Below are 15,663 nucleotides of genomic sequence, written 5' to 3' on the forward strand. Positions count from 1 at the left end.
TCATAATGTTTATCAAGTTCAGTTAACGGCAGAAGTATGAACGATGTTCCAAAACGAATACGTGTAGTGAGAATCAAATGTTCGAAACACAACAGTGATTCATCTTCGATCAAACATTTGCTGCGGCAGGTATGAAATTATAAATCACGTTACTCGATCGTTTCAATTGAAGGACAGATGTTCCTTTTCGCACAAGGCGGTGTGGGGGTCAAGAGGGTCGAAACGAGACGCCGTATAACAGCGTAGTTGCCTGCTAACTTCGAAAGAAGGTAGATGCGGTCCCTAACACAACTCATAACAGCGTCGAAAATCAGTGTGTACGTGAGAGTTTTATTGTACCCTGTTAAAAAACGGAAAAATGGAGACGGGAAAATCCGAGAGTGATCCGGGCCTTTCGCATGAAAGTAATGAGATCGAAGAAGATTCGATACACAGTGAAGTGTTGAAACAACAATTGAAAGATGCGTTGGTATATTTTGAAATTTTCCTCCGTAACAGTAATGTCATCACAGCAGAACCATCTTCATCAATCAACGAAGAAGCCATGGTAATAGGGGAAGAAATGTTCCAGAATACGTTGCAAATGCTCGCCGAAAAATCACTCTTTCTTGATAGACTGAACTGATAGACATTAATGAAATCGACGACAGTAGTGCCTACGAAGAAGTTGAAACGAGTCTCATCGCCAACGAATCATCAGACGAATACGAGCCGGACGAGAGGAAAAAAAAGAGTACGATTATATTTTTCTGGATTACAAAGTTAGAGCTGTCACTCTGGCCAAAGAACATCCAAGCTGGAGTCTCAAAACTCTACAACAAAATGGGTGCTCTCGTTTGAAAAATATGATCTATTTATCCAGGTGGGAAGAGCAAAAAAAAAAAGTGACGGTAGCAAATTTGATAAATATTGTACCGTCGATTCATGGACACATGATCGCTACGTAGAAGCTCGACAAAACTTCCAGCAAATTACGACCAGAAACTTGCAGCAGTGGGCCTTGGGCGCTGCAAGTCAGTTCCGAGATTTCGAATTCAAAGCTTCAAAAACATGGGTCACCGAATTTAAAAAGAAGCACCAGATTCGGCAACGGAAAATCACAAAATTTGTTTCCCGGGAAGAGACGGCTACCCAAGACGAAATTTTGGCCGTAGCGGACACATTTAGCATCCAGACGCGAACGCTGATACCGAACTTCGACAAAGATTTTATAATTAATACAGATCAAATTTCAGTTCACAAATTTCATATGGCATGATAGAATATGATTATCAAGAGTCGCGGTAGCGACTCGAGACAAGTACATTTTCTCGACAGCCCGCGACACTCTTACTCCGCACAACTTGCTTATACACAGGACTATATCTATATACAAAAATTTATTTCCTCATAGCCAACGAATTATAGAGTCCCGAAAAAAATCCACCAGTGTATATTTTTTATTTTTTTTTCTCTTTCGATTGAGACTATTACGAAGGCTGTTGCTATAAGAATATCGCCGATATAGCTTTATCACATGATCGACTTCGTTTCATTCATTATTATAGAATTTCGTCGTCATCGCACACTTGTGGCGCCTCGGCCCGGCCTTACCACACCAGCGCCAGGAGGCGACACCATCCAGGCACCAACTCGACGGCGCAAGCAGCAACTGGTGCCCCGCGCAGACTTCATGGACACATGTCTTCCGGGCTAACCTCGTGCCTACCAGCATCGCTTGGCTGATGCCCTTCACTAATAACAAAATCTATAATAATCTAAAACTCATCCGTGTGCATCGCCACAGCTACGGCGTGCACACACTTGTAAGTATTGTAAAATACATAGCTCAATTAACTACAATTCTGTGTACTAAGTCATTTCATTACTCTACTCTCGGAAAGCGTAGCGCGTGTCCGCGGCGTGTGACGACCTCGAGCATAGCGCGGTTTAGCATCATAAATTCCACACACTTTTTATTATTATGATTATTTACGCATGGAAGTCACCATGGCACCCGGCAACGAGACTGAAGCAGCCGCACTCCGTCGATGCTGCAGAGTTCTTTTAGGGCTACACCAACATGATGATCATAAATGTGATCTTGGTGGATAATACAGATCGCACGTTCTCTGTTGTTTGCGTGTGCGCGGTGCTCGTGGGTGAGTTAGAACGTAGTTACGAGGGCATACCCACACGGCAAAACGCTCGACTCACGGACGCACGTACACCACACACCGTCGGCCACGAGCGGCTAACCCCAACGTTCCAACACACACTGGGTGGATCAGGTATATATATGGGGCATTCTATACAAATTCAACATATTCATTCGTTATCGTATGATATAATAATTTATATGAAACATTATATCAATAAGATAACGAATGAATATGAAATGTTTGGGCCTTCGGATTTTGTACGTAGGCTCGTAGTGAGTAAAATAATGAGCGGAATGAAAAGAAATATATGAATAAAGATTTAACAGGGAAAATTTAACAGAGTCTCATTCTATATAATACAAACGAATTTTTTTTTTTTTTTTTTAATTGTCATTCAATCTTTTCCATTATCCAAGTAATAAATTGTTTAAGCAAAAATTTGTTCAACGAATCTCTAGTAATTTCTGTTATTTCATATGAAATGAATTCATTGATTTTTCAGAATACGTATGAATTTTTTTTTTAGAATTTCCGGCAATTTTGAATATTAAAAATAGCAATACTTTGCAAAAAGTCCTGAAATATACCCCAAAAACACCAAAAATGGTGTAAAAACTGGAGACAAGTACATTTACGTACGTAGCTTTATCTATATACCCACAAAAAATGTATAATGAAACTAAAAATACACAAAAAAATTATGTACAAAAATTTGAATCAAGTCCGCTCTCATATAATAAAGTATATATAGTCTTCTACATATCCTTTGCAAAAAGTTGCGAAATAAATTGAAAACATCTGAAGCATGTGTCGCCAAGCACATGTGGTTTGCTGCTTTAACGTCATTAATTTTTTCAATCATATAGTAATTATTGAGCTGACGTGCAAACATTTTATTCGATGTACAAAATGTAAAAAATGCAATCAAAAAAATAAAAAGCACTAAGAGAGTTCAGCTTTTTCTCTAAACCATAAAATAATAGATATAAAATGTATAATAGAAAATAAAATGCAATAAAAATAAAAATGTACTTTGCGCGACTGCCTTAATATGAAGTGAAGTGTATAAATTAATGTATAAACTAACAGTCGCGCCAAGTACTTTTTTTTGTATGATATATGATAGACAACACAGATATCGTTCCGAATATACTGCCATAATAGCAGAGTTGTAAATAATGCGTTATTTTTTTAATGCATTATTGAATACATTACGCATTATTTTGTCAATTGATAATGTATTGTTCAATCCATTATCCATTAACTAATCAATGGATAATGCATTGTATTTTCATTGAAATTTTTGCAACTCTGCATAATAGTGCGGTATTTTTGTATTTTGTTTGTCAGGGTGCCAGTACCAGTTCACGTTCAACAGAACTCTCACAGAAAACGAGTCAAAGGCTGTCTGGTAAACCGACACGACATCAACAAGGTGACGCATACGTATACGGCACAATATTCAATCACCATGTCTGGACGAGTCTTGCCTCTTATTTTCGTATGCCTCCAAGAGTCTACATGGCAGGTACGTTTGGATCCAGAGTGCAGAAGACGGTCAATGAGTACGCCAAGATGTATAGCAACGTTGTTATTACATCTTCCAAATCCGGTAAACTCACAACGGGTTTGTACAAGGACTTCTTGCGCAATGCTTTGAAACCATACGAACAAAACGAAAAATTTCTCCTTCTGATCGACTCTTGGGGTGAGCACACGAACCCGGAGTTGTACGATGAGATGTTTCAGGACGATAAAAAGTTACCAACGTGCACTATGAAGGTCATTCCTCCAAAGTGCACTCCTCTCGTCCAACCGTGTGACGTATATTTTTACCGGCAGGTAAAAAATTTGACCAAGCACCTTCAAAATTGTGCTTTTTTAATCGAGCGAGACCGTGAGATCAATTCCAGAGAAGATTGTATAAAAATCCAATCGATCGTGCACCACCAGTTGTCTTCTCCGATTTTTTCCGATATGATACGATACGCATGGTTTGCATCAAACCTGACGCACGATAGAACAATTTTTTTCAATGTAAATCAGGTGTGTTTTCCAACAGATACTTTAAAAATCAAGTGTTCCTGTAAAAACGCATCGTTTATCAGATGTGCTAGATGTTATGCTGTTTTATGCTTTCCATGTTTCTATGATAACTATTACTCTGGTTCGTGCGACATTCCGGCTACTTCTTGTCACTAATTGTAAATTATCTGCAAGTTTATACGGAACTTTTCAATAAATTGTACCCACTTGAATGTTATTTGTAATATTGTGTTTCATTTCCAATGTTATTTGCATGAAACAACACGAATCCATATTTTATTCTATTTCAGGAAGCAAATGTTTGCTCGAGGAGTCACTGTTATGTTTCGAGCGTTTGATTCTCACTACACGTATTCGTTTTGGAACATCGTTCATACTTCTTCCGTTAACTATACTTGGTAAACATTGTGAAAACAATTGATAACATATTTGAAATATAACTTTGTTTGCGAACAACATAATGATATTCGAAGTCGTCGGTTTTTCTGCGACAAACGGCATTTAAAAAAAATTATTATATACATAATTGTTAAAACTGATTGCCGGGGATTATGTATATACACAAAATTCAATTACAAAAAAAAAGAAATTAATAAAAAAAAAAAAAAGGTCGCGAGCAGCGAGATTTGATCCCGCGACCACCGGATTACGAACCAGAGAGCTTACCGCTGGGCCACACGGCTATTGAATTGTACAACTATCGTAGTAAAGTATTTGAATGCAATCGAATATTTCAGTGTCGATTTTCTCGACAACGGCAAAGAATGGCATGTTAGGGCTTTGCTACATTACACCTCTGGCCTTAAGCTTTTATTACGCGCAGTACGAATCGAATCTGAATTTTACAATTGGCGGCCTCCCCTTGTTAACCCCTCCCGACAGACAACTCGATGGCAGCATATAATTAATTATTGAAGTAATCAGGTCTTTGGTATAACGCAATCGCCAATAAATTACATTTTGTAGTATAAACAAATTACAATGACAATCTAGAGTGTCTTCGATATGGCATACTCGTGATTTAACAATTACATCTATGTACGTTAGTTAAAATTATATTAGTCTGCATTATCCTTTACCACGAAAATTTGAATGTACAGTTTTATAAAAAATGGAAAAGAAAAGAGAACAGGGAAATTTTACGTATCTATCTATCTATCTACGCGAAGGTTAATTTCTCGTGTGAGGCGCGTCCTCTGCTCCCCAGTCATTCAAATCGTCTCCCCACCCGTCATCGCCGTTACCTTCGTCGGGTGCAACTCCGACCACTTTTACATCGAACATACTGTTCGACGCTACCGCCGCAGTTTCAGCTATATGCAGAACTTGAGTTTTTTTAATCACAGGTTCCATGTCAGTAAAAAAGTTAAATTCTTCCTTCTGTATGTGCATAGGTTTCGAGTTCTTTATATCCAGCTCTGATATATCCGAAATTATCGATTTCTTCGAGTATTTTGGGGTTTCCACTTTGGCAGATGCTGAGTCTTTGGAATTCGCTCTCGTTGCATCCTGCGTTGTCGTTTCCAACGGATTCTCCTCGTCTTTGGCAGCGCTTAGTTCGCTAGGATTCGCTCTTGGGTTGGCAGATTCCTGAGCGTCCCAGTCCGACCAGTTGCCGTCTTCGTCGTGAGAAATGGAGTTAGAATCGTTCCGATCCTCTCCGCCATCCGGAGACGGTCTTTCCGGTAATTCCAAGACTGCCATTTTGGTTCGCAGCAACACGTCTGGCACACTCGCGCCGTTCGGTGCTGCTGGTCGTACTTTGGTCTCTCTCAATCTGGGAGCCTTTTTTGGCCGTCCATCTGTGAACAGTTTTCCCCTATTTCCACCAATCACAGTTGCCGAACCCAACAGGGGAATGAGATCGGCCAGGGCTCTCAGTGTCGTGCTAACTAAATGGTCGTCTGTGTCTTTAATACCGACCAGCAGTTCAGGTAAAACGTGCTGCTTCAGTTCATCCAGCTGGAACGCACCAACGAACGAATTGAAATGGGACAGAAGCAGGAGCCTGATTTGGGCATCGCGTACGCAGAACATCTGCAGAAGTTTCGGTATCAGGTATCTCTTGAATGTTGAGAGCGTGAAAAGGAGATCTGACTCGTTATTATCATCTGTAACTAAAAAGTGATTCAACTATTAACTACATCGTCGTCGACAATGCATGCGCTTGGATCATTCCGCTCTCACCTTTCGGTGTCAAAACGAATGGTAACAGTTTAGATTGGGCTGTAGAATCAAGGAGAACCATTCTAGAGAGGAGCAATACGCCAAGTTGTTCGGCGACGATTTTTTCTGGAAATTTTTTCAATTCAACCACCAGATTTCTGCAAGAAAAAAGAATAGGAAATACGTTGATTAGAAGCTGGAAGATTTGAACACAAATCGTTTTCTGTGGGTAAACTTACGAGAAGAAATCTTGCTTCTCCGTATCACTTTTCAATGGTAATTCCATGAGGAAACTGTGTATAGTTATAAATTCATGCGTGAAGAACGGGTGAACTAGGACGGAGGAAAGTTTGGTTCTCAATGTTGGATCAGCATTCTGCAAATGTTTCTTTGATAACTCTTTGAATTCTGCCAGGGCAGGGACGTCTTCTGTCGTGCAGAGAGGAAAAAAAAAACAGAATATTATCCAAAACCGAAATAGCACTGGGTGAATTCTTCCGCAAGATTGCGACAACTTACCGTCGCTTTTCTGCCTCAAGACCTCCTCTGCCAATACTCCGAATGCAAACTGATCAATGGCAGAAGGCTCCATGAGAACGGCGGATTTTCCGCCATCCTCCTCTGGCGATATTGCCTTTTCATATCTGTAGTTCCTAGTCTTCTGTAAATAAGCAGGTGTCAATTCAGTGAATCTGCATAAATATTCCAGCCCCCCCAATTTCCAAAATCCATCAGGTGTGACATAAATGGCGCTGTTAGAAACATTGTTGTGAGAAGCGAGCGCCTTTTCATGGAGAAAAATCAGGGCACGTAAAATGTTGTGCAGTCCAATGCAAATCTGCAGAGTTGTTTGCATTCCGATCACCTGGACAAGTGGCTTGACTTCCTCCGTCGCGAGGAAGAATTTGCTACCCTTGTGCCAGGATGCAACGTACTTCAATATACAGGGATGACGATGCAGCATGAGGTGCTGAAAAAAAAACGCGTCGATCACCATTTGCTCAACATAATTCTTTAAACTATTCTCTGCGCTCGTGGCAAACATATCTTATGCGACGGCTAGACGTGCGCCTAGAAATTGCAAATTACAGCGCCGGCTTGATTAGGATCGCCTGCAATTGACACCTCTTTGTAAAAACGTTGTCGCATGCCCCCACCTTGGCAGCTTTCTCCAAGGGCGACGGCTTGCCGAAATTCGCACCAGAGTGCAATGACGGCTCGCTGACGAATACTGATAACGTTTGCTGACTGGGTTCACTCAAGCTGGCACTGTGATGAAGCCAAAAGTCCGTGATCTCAACGGCCTTCTCGTCGATCTCCAACCCGCCCAGGGCACTCTTCTCGTTACCCATAAATAATTCAATTCTGTTGATCAATCCCCGCCGTGTTTACGTGGCAAAAATCACAAGACTGCCCGCAGGTACGACGAGTTGTCTGCTTTGCAGGTTAAGTTAGGCTGGGTTTGGTTAGGTTCATGCATCTCTGCCATTGTCATATTCTTATCGCAAGCCGTAACGGCCGTAACCCAGAGATGAGGAGGGAGATCTCCAACGCTCGGCTTTTCGTGATACCAGCTAGGTTGGAGCGTCGACGTGACACCTAGGCGGCCACGCACCGAAGGTGGCCGACAGTCGTGTATATACGATATACTCGGTCGATCGAGCAAGTGGTTGCCAATCGCATCCTTGTCCCCGCTCACACAGATGTTTCCAGGAATGCATAAATTGGGATTTTTCTTGATTCAATTATGAATGTCAGCGAATAAAAGTATCTCCAGATTTGATAAATTTTGGATTCAATTAGCAGACGCTGAACCAAAATAACTAACCATTCCCAGCCCGAATACTTTTTTTTTTTTTTTAATAAATTTTATTTTTTTATTGATATGAAAATATGTGACGCCTGGTGGTCTCGAATATTTGTACACGCAGTCTATGTAAAAATATTACGAAGCCAACTCGATAACATTTATGCATAATGTGCAATACGCAGGTGGAGAAATTTTTTTTCTCTCGAACTGAATCTTCCAGAAAATCATCAGCGAATTCCAAGCAAGCTCCGTAAATATTCCGAGCTAACGCGCGATCATGGACGTAGCTGTAGTATGGCTGAGTGGATACCACATGAGGATGGAGTGATGCGGGACACGGATTTGATCGCAGTTCACTTTTCATTTTTTTATTTTATTTTATTTTTCTTAATTTTTTTTTTTTAATCCAATCCCGGCTTTCTTTTTGTATGTTCGGAGAGAAAATACAAATGAAAGAAAGAAAATTTCGAGAGCCGGTCGATTTTTTCCTTCTTTCCTTTTGCTTTTTTTTTACCGAACCCACTTTTTTTGTAGTGGAGGTAACCCAGAAGAGGACGAATAATTGAAACAATAAAATACCGAGAGTGAATCGATTTGTTCCCCGTTTTTGGCGCCCCTTTTTTTTACTTAATCCCCGCCCCTTTTTTATTTCGGGTAACTCATAAGAGAGAAAATAGATGAAAGTGAGAGTGAACCGATTTTTTTTTCCTTACATTTTTTTTTATTTCGAATTTTTACTTAATCCCGCTTTCTTTTTTGTATTTTTAATAACCGAAAAGAGAAAAAAGGAATGGAAAAAAACAATTCCGACAGTGTGTAGATTTTTTTACATTTTTCTTTTTTTTTTCGTTTCTTTATTTGGTAACTCGGATGAGAAAAATTTCAGCCATCTCTCTCACAATCATGTGTCAGCTGATCAATCCTCGCGTACTCTTAGAAGAGAATATATATATATATATATATATATATATATATATTCCCGGTTAATTGTTTTTTGCATTATACTTCGACTTCGCCGGTCGACTTTCGATTCAAATATTTGCGAGAAATTTTGCATGTATATCTCGAAATATATCCCGAAACGACCAAGTTTACAATGCATTACTTTGTATGCGATCACGGATTCCCCCAAATCTGTCCGCCAATTTTTCGATCGTCAGTCGTAACTCGTGTTACGAATACTCAACATCGTAATCTCGTAATAAGGGAGTGACTTCTGTATGTGCTTTGTTGCGTCGAAAAACATCAACAATGGATGAAAACAAACCGCAACGTGCGCGCGATCTCTGCGCTTACCGTGGTTACAACAATTCGAAATTTACGGGAACAAAGGTATACAGGTTTCCTGTGGCAGGAGATTGCCGCCTTGATGCGTGGGTTAAAAATACCGGTAAGTGTTGCCTTGTAATTATTTGCCTTTTTTCTCGAAATGGAAAAGTGCAAGAATCTCGGAGAACAGTGAAATCTAAAATAACTCACGCTATGCGAAAAAGGATGTACTGAAGAATGCTTGGTACATTGATTCTTAATTTATTTTTATTTTCAAAAATTTTTTTTCGATTCTATCCAGCATACAAAATTTTTTTTTATAATTTCAATTCCTAAATGAAAAATGAGTGCTTTCACGCATCATGAGAAACGTCTGCCGCGTCTCTTGATAATGCAAAAAACTTGTAAAAACATTGTGGCGGGAAAAAATTGTTGAACAAATTTCCGTTCATGTTCTTTTCTTATATGATAGAATGAATTCGTTCGTTTCTCGAAACATGTATGAAATTGTTCAGAATTTTCACTCCATTTTAAATTCAATTTCTATAATTTTGGTAAAATTATGAAGGGTGAATTTTTGATATATGTTCGGAGAAATGTTCCGTGTTGCATCCAAGAAGTATGCGGAGTATTAAACGATCAGAAATTAAACCTATATGAATTCTCGAAAACAGAGATTTTGGAAAAGAGACAATTAAAAAAAAAATCATCGCACTTGCTTGCAAATATATTTACATTAATTTCATAGTAGAAAAAATAAAGTTTTCTAGAGGTTTTCTGAACGACATTTTTTTAAACGATTGATTTCAAACTTTTTCACCTTACGATGACAACAAAAAATGTTCTGCGCATCTGCAGGATATTTTTTTTTATTGATTTTTACCTTTTGGCAAAGTACTCAAAATTGTCACCAAAACTCACTTTCGGTAGGAAAAAAAATTCTCCTATCGAGTTTCAAAGTCAATGTATTCACACGGCGCGGTTTGGCGCAGATGCGTCACTTGTTAATGCAGGTACATTTTTTCCGAAATCGCAGGCAATGAATACTTGCTGACTTTATCACCGGAAACATTACGGACGTGGGGGTTATGCCGGGAGCATCTCAGCCCGATGTACTTCATTCGCAACAGACTTTCGCAACAGGCGATTCCTCTTATGTTTCTCGAGAGTGTTGACGATTCGAAGGACCACCCGGAAGTCCGAACTCCATCCACATATGCGGAAGGTCAAGTGGATGATTGCGCAGTCCGTACAATGGTGAGTGATGCAATTTCTCTCGCAACGCCGCACCCGGTCGAGTTCGAGTCGTTGATTCTCAACGATTCTGCCGATGAACCGGTGCCGTTCATTTCCGCGTTTGCGGCGAACCACTCTGTCATACCGGCGGGTACCGTTTCCTCGGGCTTGACGGAAACGGTGCTTGTTATGCCTTGTGAATCCGTAGAGGTACAAAGCATAGGTGAGTTCGCCTTTGATACGGTTCACTCGTCGACATCGGCGTGTGTGCCTACGGGCGTAGGTAAAGAAGATTTGCACGTTGCGGAGCATGCGCGTAAGTATAGGAAGACAGTGGTGAGCTTTGCTGATTCGGATGACTAAAATTGCACCTGGATGAGCGTAGAACCGCAACCCGATGACAGTAACCCTGCATGTCAGACGCCTGAGGGACACATGTCATGTGTGGGTGATCTGTCGCTTCGTGCAAAAGTGTTGCGTCATCTGCGTAAACAAAATGCCGTTTTGATACGGGAGAATGCATCGAAGACGAAAACGGTTCGACAACTCCGTCAAAAGCTGAAACGAGCTTTGAGGACAGGTGCACGTGTGGAGAAAAAACACACAGGCGCAGGCGCCCAGCGCCACTTAAACGAGACAGATGGAGCAGGCATACATTTTCGGCGTACTGTAGGAAGAGAGGGGGATATTACTCCCTCTCCATCCGTCTTACGCTTTTTCGATCAGGCTGCGGATCTGACGCGAGTTTAATATTTTGTACCCATCTAAAAAAGTGCCAAGCTCCGCTGAAGAAGTTTTCACTTCAAAAAAAATTGTCCCTCGATAGTTTTCTCGATCAGCAAAAGAGTTTGTAGCCAGCAGCAAGAACGATGATGAAGCTCCAATTGCACCGGAAAAATGCTCCTTACTCGGAGGAAGAAAAAGATCTTGCAAAGCAGCTTTTTTATACGCGTTTGAGAAATGCAGGATGCATGTTCCCGGCGGAAAGTACTGTGCGCAATTGGATCTCGGAGGTTGACATAAACCCGGCTTCTGCGATTTCATATTCCAGAAGTTGAAGGTCAAAATTGAAGAGTTGCCTATCGAAAATAGGGTATGCGCTCTAAAATGGGACGAGATGACAATCAAACAATTTGAAGAACATTCGGAGAAACTCGATTGCATCGAAGGTCTAGTTGATCTCGGCCCACTAGGTCGGAGGGATGAACGCGCGCGCTACGTCTTCGTTTTTTGCGTCGACAGTTTGAACGCAAATCAGTCATGGCGGCAACAACTCGCGTATTTTCTTCCCGGGACTGGCATGAAGGCCGAGGAGATTCATACCTTGGTCGATGAATGCCTCCGTTGATTGCATGAAGTGTCAGAGGAGAGTCCGTGCATTATGAGCGGTGACCGAAATTACTTTGCTTCATTCGACTTTCCTCATTTGATAAAACGTCTTTTGAGCACGTTGCGAACACACCACCTACTGTACTGGAGGGGTCAGATTATCGCTTCCTACAAAGATTTTGTAAAAACTTAGAGGTACGATAACTGCAGTATTACCTCGAATCTACTTTCTCACATCTCCGAGGCGCACTTGTTTCCATCGTCCTTCCAGGCGATGAACGTTGAGCGTGCTTTTCAAATTTTGAGCCGCCGATTTGCAGCGGCAATAACAATTGCAGGCAAGGATCCGCACGGGCTCAACACGGAAACGTGACAGGCTAGCGCAGCTTTTGCTGAGCGTATGAATAAAGTCATCGATTCGTGCAATGCCTACGAGCTTTTGTGCCGAAATCCGGATGAGCGCCCGCTTGCCGACAAGAAACCCGAGATCGAGGAAACGCTTACAGAGTTCGTGAAGTTTTCTTCGGAACGGACGATTGCTGACCCAAGGAGAAAGGGGATGGCTGAAAATACTTCGCGAGCTATTCTGCTAACGTATCTGACGATAAAAGAGAAGTATCCCGGATTCGAGTTGGCAGCCGGACTATGCAACCAAGATTCCGTCGAACACCTCTTATCGAAATTTCGCCAGCGAGGTGGTCACAACACAAATCCCACGGCTCGGATGGTTCGCTTGTATCTAAGACACATCCTTTCTACCGGATACATCGGCAGCGGCAGCAGACGAAATGTACAACGTCCTGACGCCGTTGCTTTAATAGAACCCTGCACGATGGTAGCTCGGGCTTTCGATACGCCAGAGAGTATGCCTGCGGATCCCACCGAACACGAATTCGACGAGGATACGGCAGAAATAGAAAATGCTGTGGAAGTTCTGAGGCAAGAGCAAGAAACAGAAATCGCGAACGCGGAGACGTCGAAAGAAACGGAGTTACGGAGCTACGAACTTTGTGCAATCATTATTTTGCTCGTTACGTAGCTCAGCGCAACCTGCGCAAATTTCCGTGCGATCGATGTCGTTTTGGAACCGTTAAAACTCCGATGGAAGCATCATCGCCAAATTAGGTGTATACTGAGCTTCGGGAATATGAACATGCTGACGCTGATGCGCCATCGGTATCATATCTGAGCCGGCCCACAGACAAGTTCGAAAGCATCGTCAGATCGTAACTCCAAGTTTTTTATCGTTTGTGGAAGACGCACCGGGCTTGCAAAGGTCTTTCGATCAATCTTATAGATGATATTATCACAGATACTGCCAGATTGTATCCTGACTGGTTTCACGAAGGTGATGAATGCCTTCAGCATCGCATAGAGCTTCTACGCTTTATGGTCAAAGTGAAGGTTTTCGCTGAGACTACATTCAGCAATCGGGCAGTATGACAGTCCGGATCAGCTCGTACTATGCACGTGCCGAACAGTAAGTTACAAAAAATTAAAGGTATTTAAATTGAATCGAAAGCTCTTATTGCGAAGATGTACCCTGACGTCAACCGGGGGCTCCATAGCTGCGCTTCATTACACTTTCTGTTGTGAAGACGTACCCGGGGAGGCTCAGTGAGTTGCGCTTAAGTATTCTCTTATTGAAGACGTACCCGGCGATTGCCAGAGGCTCTATGAGCTGCGCTTCATATATTTCCTTTTTTCAAGTCGTACCTGGCGATTGCCAGAGGCTCTGTGAGCTGCGCTTTATGTATTTCCTTTTTTTTGGTTCGAAGTCGTACCTGGCGATTGCCAGAGGCTCTATGAGCTGCGCTTCATGTATTTCCTTTTTTTTTGGTTTGCAGTCGTATCTGGCGATTGCCAGAGGCTCTGTGGGCTGCGCTTCGTGTAGTTCCTTTTTCTGAAGTCGTACCCGGCGATTGCCAGAGGCTCTGTGAGCTGCGCTTCGTGTATTTTATAGCTCGGTCTACAATTGACGAATACGTTTCCGTTCCCGTTATCGTGGACAGTTGAACTATACGAAACCCATAGTAATGTTTACAATCGCGTGTGCGTTCAATTGTAGACGGTACTCAGTGCCGGCGTTAGAGGGACTGACACCCTGGGCAAGAATATTTTGGCGCCCACTTAAGGAAATCAAAATCGAGAGTTAATTTTTTTCTGAACCAATGTGAACGTGCCTCGCGCCCCACTCTCGAACATTTAGCAATCCCCACCATCCACCACGCGTTCCAGTTTCGTGGGGGGTGGGGGGTGGGGGAAGTATCCCACCTCCACCAATCGCCCCCCAAAATTTGGCGCCCTGGGCCGTCGCCCCATCGCGCCCCCCCCTAACGCCGGCACTGACGGTACTATGGGTTTCATATACTTAAACTCCCCACGGGAACGGGAACGTATGCGTCTATTGTAGACCGAGTTCAAATATTGAAGTCGTACCTGGCAATTAACAGAGGCTGTGCGAACTACGCTTCAACCCGTGTATAAATTTTTTGGTTAAACATCGGAAAATGGCATGTAGGCCTAATGGCTAGCTAGTTTACATGCTATAATGATTCAACTGGCTAATCACTGGCTCTATACATAATATTTCTATATTTAACCCAAAAATTTACTAAAATACGGGAACGGGGGATGGTGTTCATTTCCTTCTCGTGGTGCCCCCCGGAAACGAGTGCATCAATTTTTCTTGTAGAATACTAAGTTAAATGTTCATGCTTGTTATCCTGTTTCAAGAATAGTTTGGAATATTATTAATTTGATTCCAATTATAGTGCACTCGGCTAAACAATCGACAAATGTATGATTTACAGAATTCTTTTAACACTTTTCTTATTGACGTTCTGTGAAATCCAGACGTTATTCAGTTACAAAAATTTGAATAGTATTCGTTCGTGAGTGCTTCAATATTTGTAAAAAACAAACTTTCACGGACATTTATCTGACAATTCTACATGCCTTCACCTTCACTTTATTTGCTCCCCAAATCCCATTACGCCTTCATTAATGAGATCATGCTGACCACGCGTGTATTGAACAAGTGTAGTATATTTTTATCGTTGCGGATTGATGTGATAATCCCCTCAAATGGTATAGATCAAAAAATTAATATAAATGATAAATTAGTTTATTGTAATTAGTTGTTGCATGAAAAAAAATATGGTTATTAGTAAAACTTTGACTAGTTTACTTGTTAATTTGGCAACGTCAAGTTGTCAGCTGTCAAGTGCATAACCTCACCTCGAGACCGGAAGTCTCTATTTCTAACAACTACAACGGAAGTCTAACATTTTCATAACACTCATAACAAGAATAATGTTCATCGGATACGTAGGTGATTTCACTTTTTTCCCAGCATTTACGACCTCTTCAATTGTTTTTCGAAAGTCACGGTCCATTTGCTGCCATGAAAAAGTCTAATTTTGAATAATTATTTTCTTGTTTGAATGTTCGGGAACCCGCCTGATCTTTTAGTACAGACGTTTTTGAATATTTTCCGAAAAATCAGATTTTTATACAGGTTTTGAAATACTGTGCATGATCTCATTAAACAATGATTGTATTCAAGATTTTCGGTGGGGAAACGGCTGAATGGAGGTAATATTAATAAACAGCTGAAAGAGAGTTTTTATACAATCGATCCGGTCTCCAATTTTTTGTTAGGTA

General features: G+C 41.4%; 2 protein-coding genes across 4 annotated transcripts; one reads left to right on the forward strand and one right to left on the reverse strand.

Moving 5' to 3' along the window:
* Positions 1 to 238: 238 nt before the first annotated feature.
* Positions 239 to 4,411, forward strand: LOC124179616. 2 transcript variants are annotated; one of them, XM_046564199.1, is made up of 2 exons: positions 239 to 733; positions 3,492 to 4,411. In XM_046564199.1, exons 1-2 carry the CDS (start codon positions 635 to 637, stop codon positions 4,341 to 4,343), a joined length of 951 nt encoding a protein of 316 aa, XP_046420155.1. In that variant the 5' UTR covers positions 239 to 634; the 3' UTR covers positions 4,344 to 4,411. The 2 variants fall into 2 exon arrangements, 1 of the variants encoding a protein (XP_046420155.1); XR_006870109.1 differs by lacking the exon at positions 239 to 733 and adding an exon at positions 1,954 to 2,270.
* LOC124179615 (protein-associating with the carboxyl-terminal domain of ezrin) lies at positions 4,183 to 7,847 on the reverse strand. 2 transcript variants are annotated; one of them, XM_046564197.1, is made up of 5 exons: positions 7,511 to 7,847; positions 6,873 to 7,323; positions 6,593 to 6,782; positions 6,375 to 6,511; positions 4,183 to 6,304 (listed from the first exon to the last, which is right to left on the reverse strand). In XM_046564197.1, the coding sequence occupies exons 1-5, from the start codon at positions 7,703 to 7,705 to the stop codon at positions 5,358 to 5,360; spliced, it is 1,920 nt and encodes a 639-aa protein (XP_046420153.1). In that variant the 5' UTR covers positions 7,706 to 7,847; the 3' UTR covers positions 4,183 to 5,357. The 2 variants fall into 2 exon arrangements, with proteins under 2 accessions (XP_046420153.1, XP_046420154.1); XM_046564198.1 differs by having other exon boundaries at positions 7,479 to 7,592.
* Positions 7,848 to 15,663: the final 7,816 nt, after the last annotated feature.

The sequence above is a fragment of the Neodiprion fabricii genome, chromosome 4, assembly GCF_021155785.1.
Source record: "Neodiprion fabricii isolate iyNeoFabr1 chromosome 4, iyNeoFabr1.1, whole genome shotgun sequence".
NCBI classification, from domain to species: domain Eukaryota; kingdom Metazoa; phylum Arthropoda; class Insecta; order Hymenoptera; family Diprionidae; genus Neodiprion; species Neodiprion fabricii.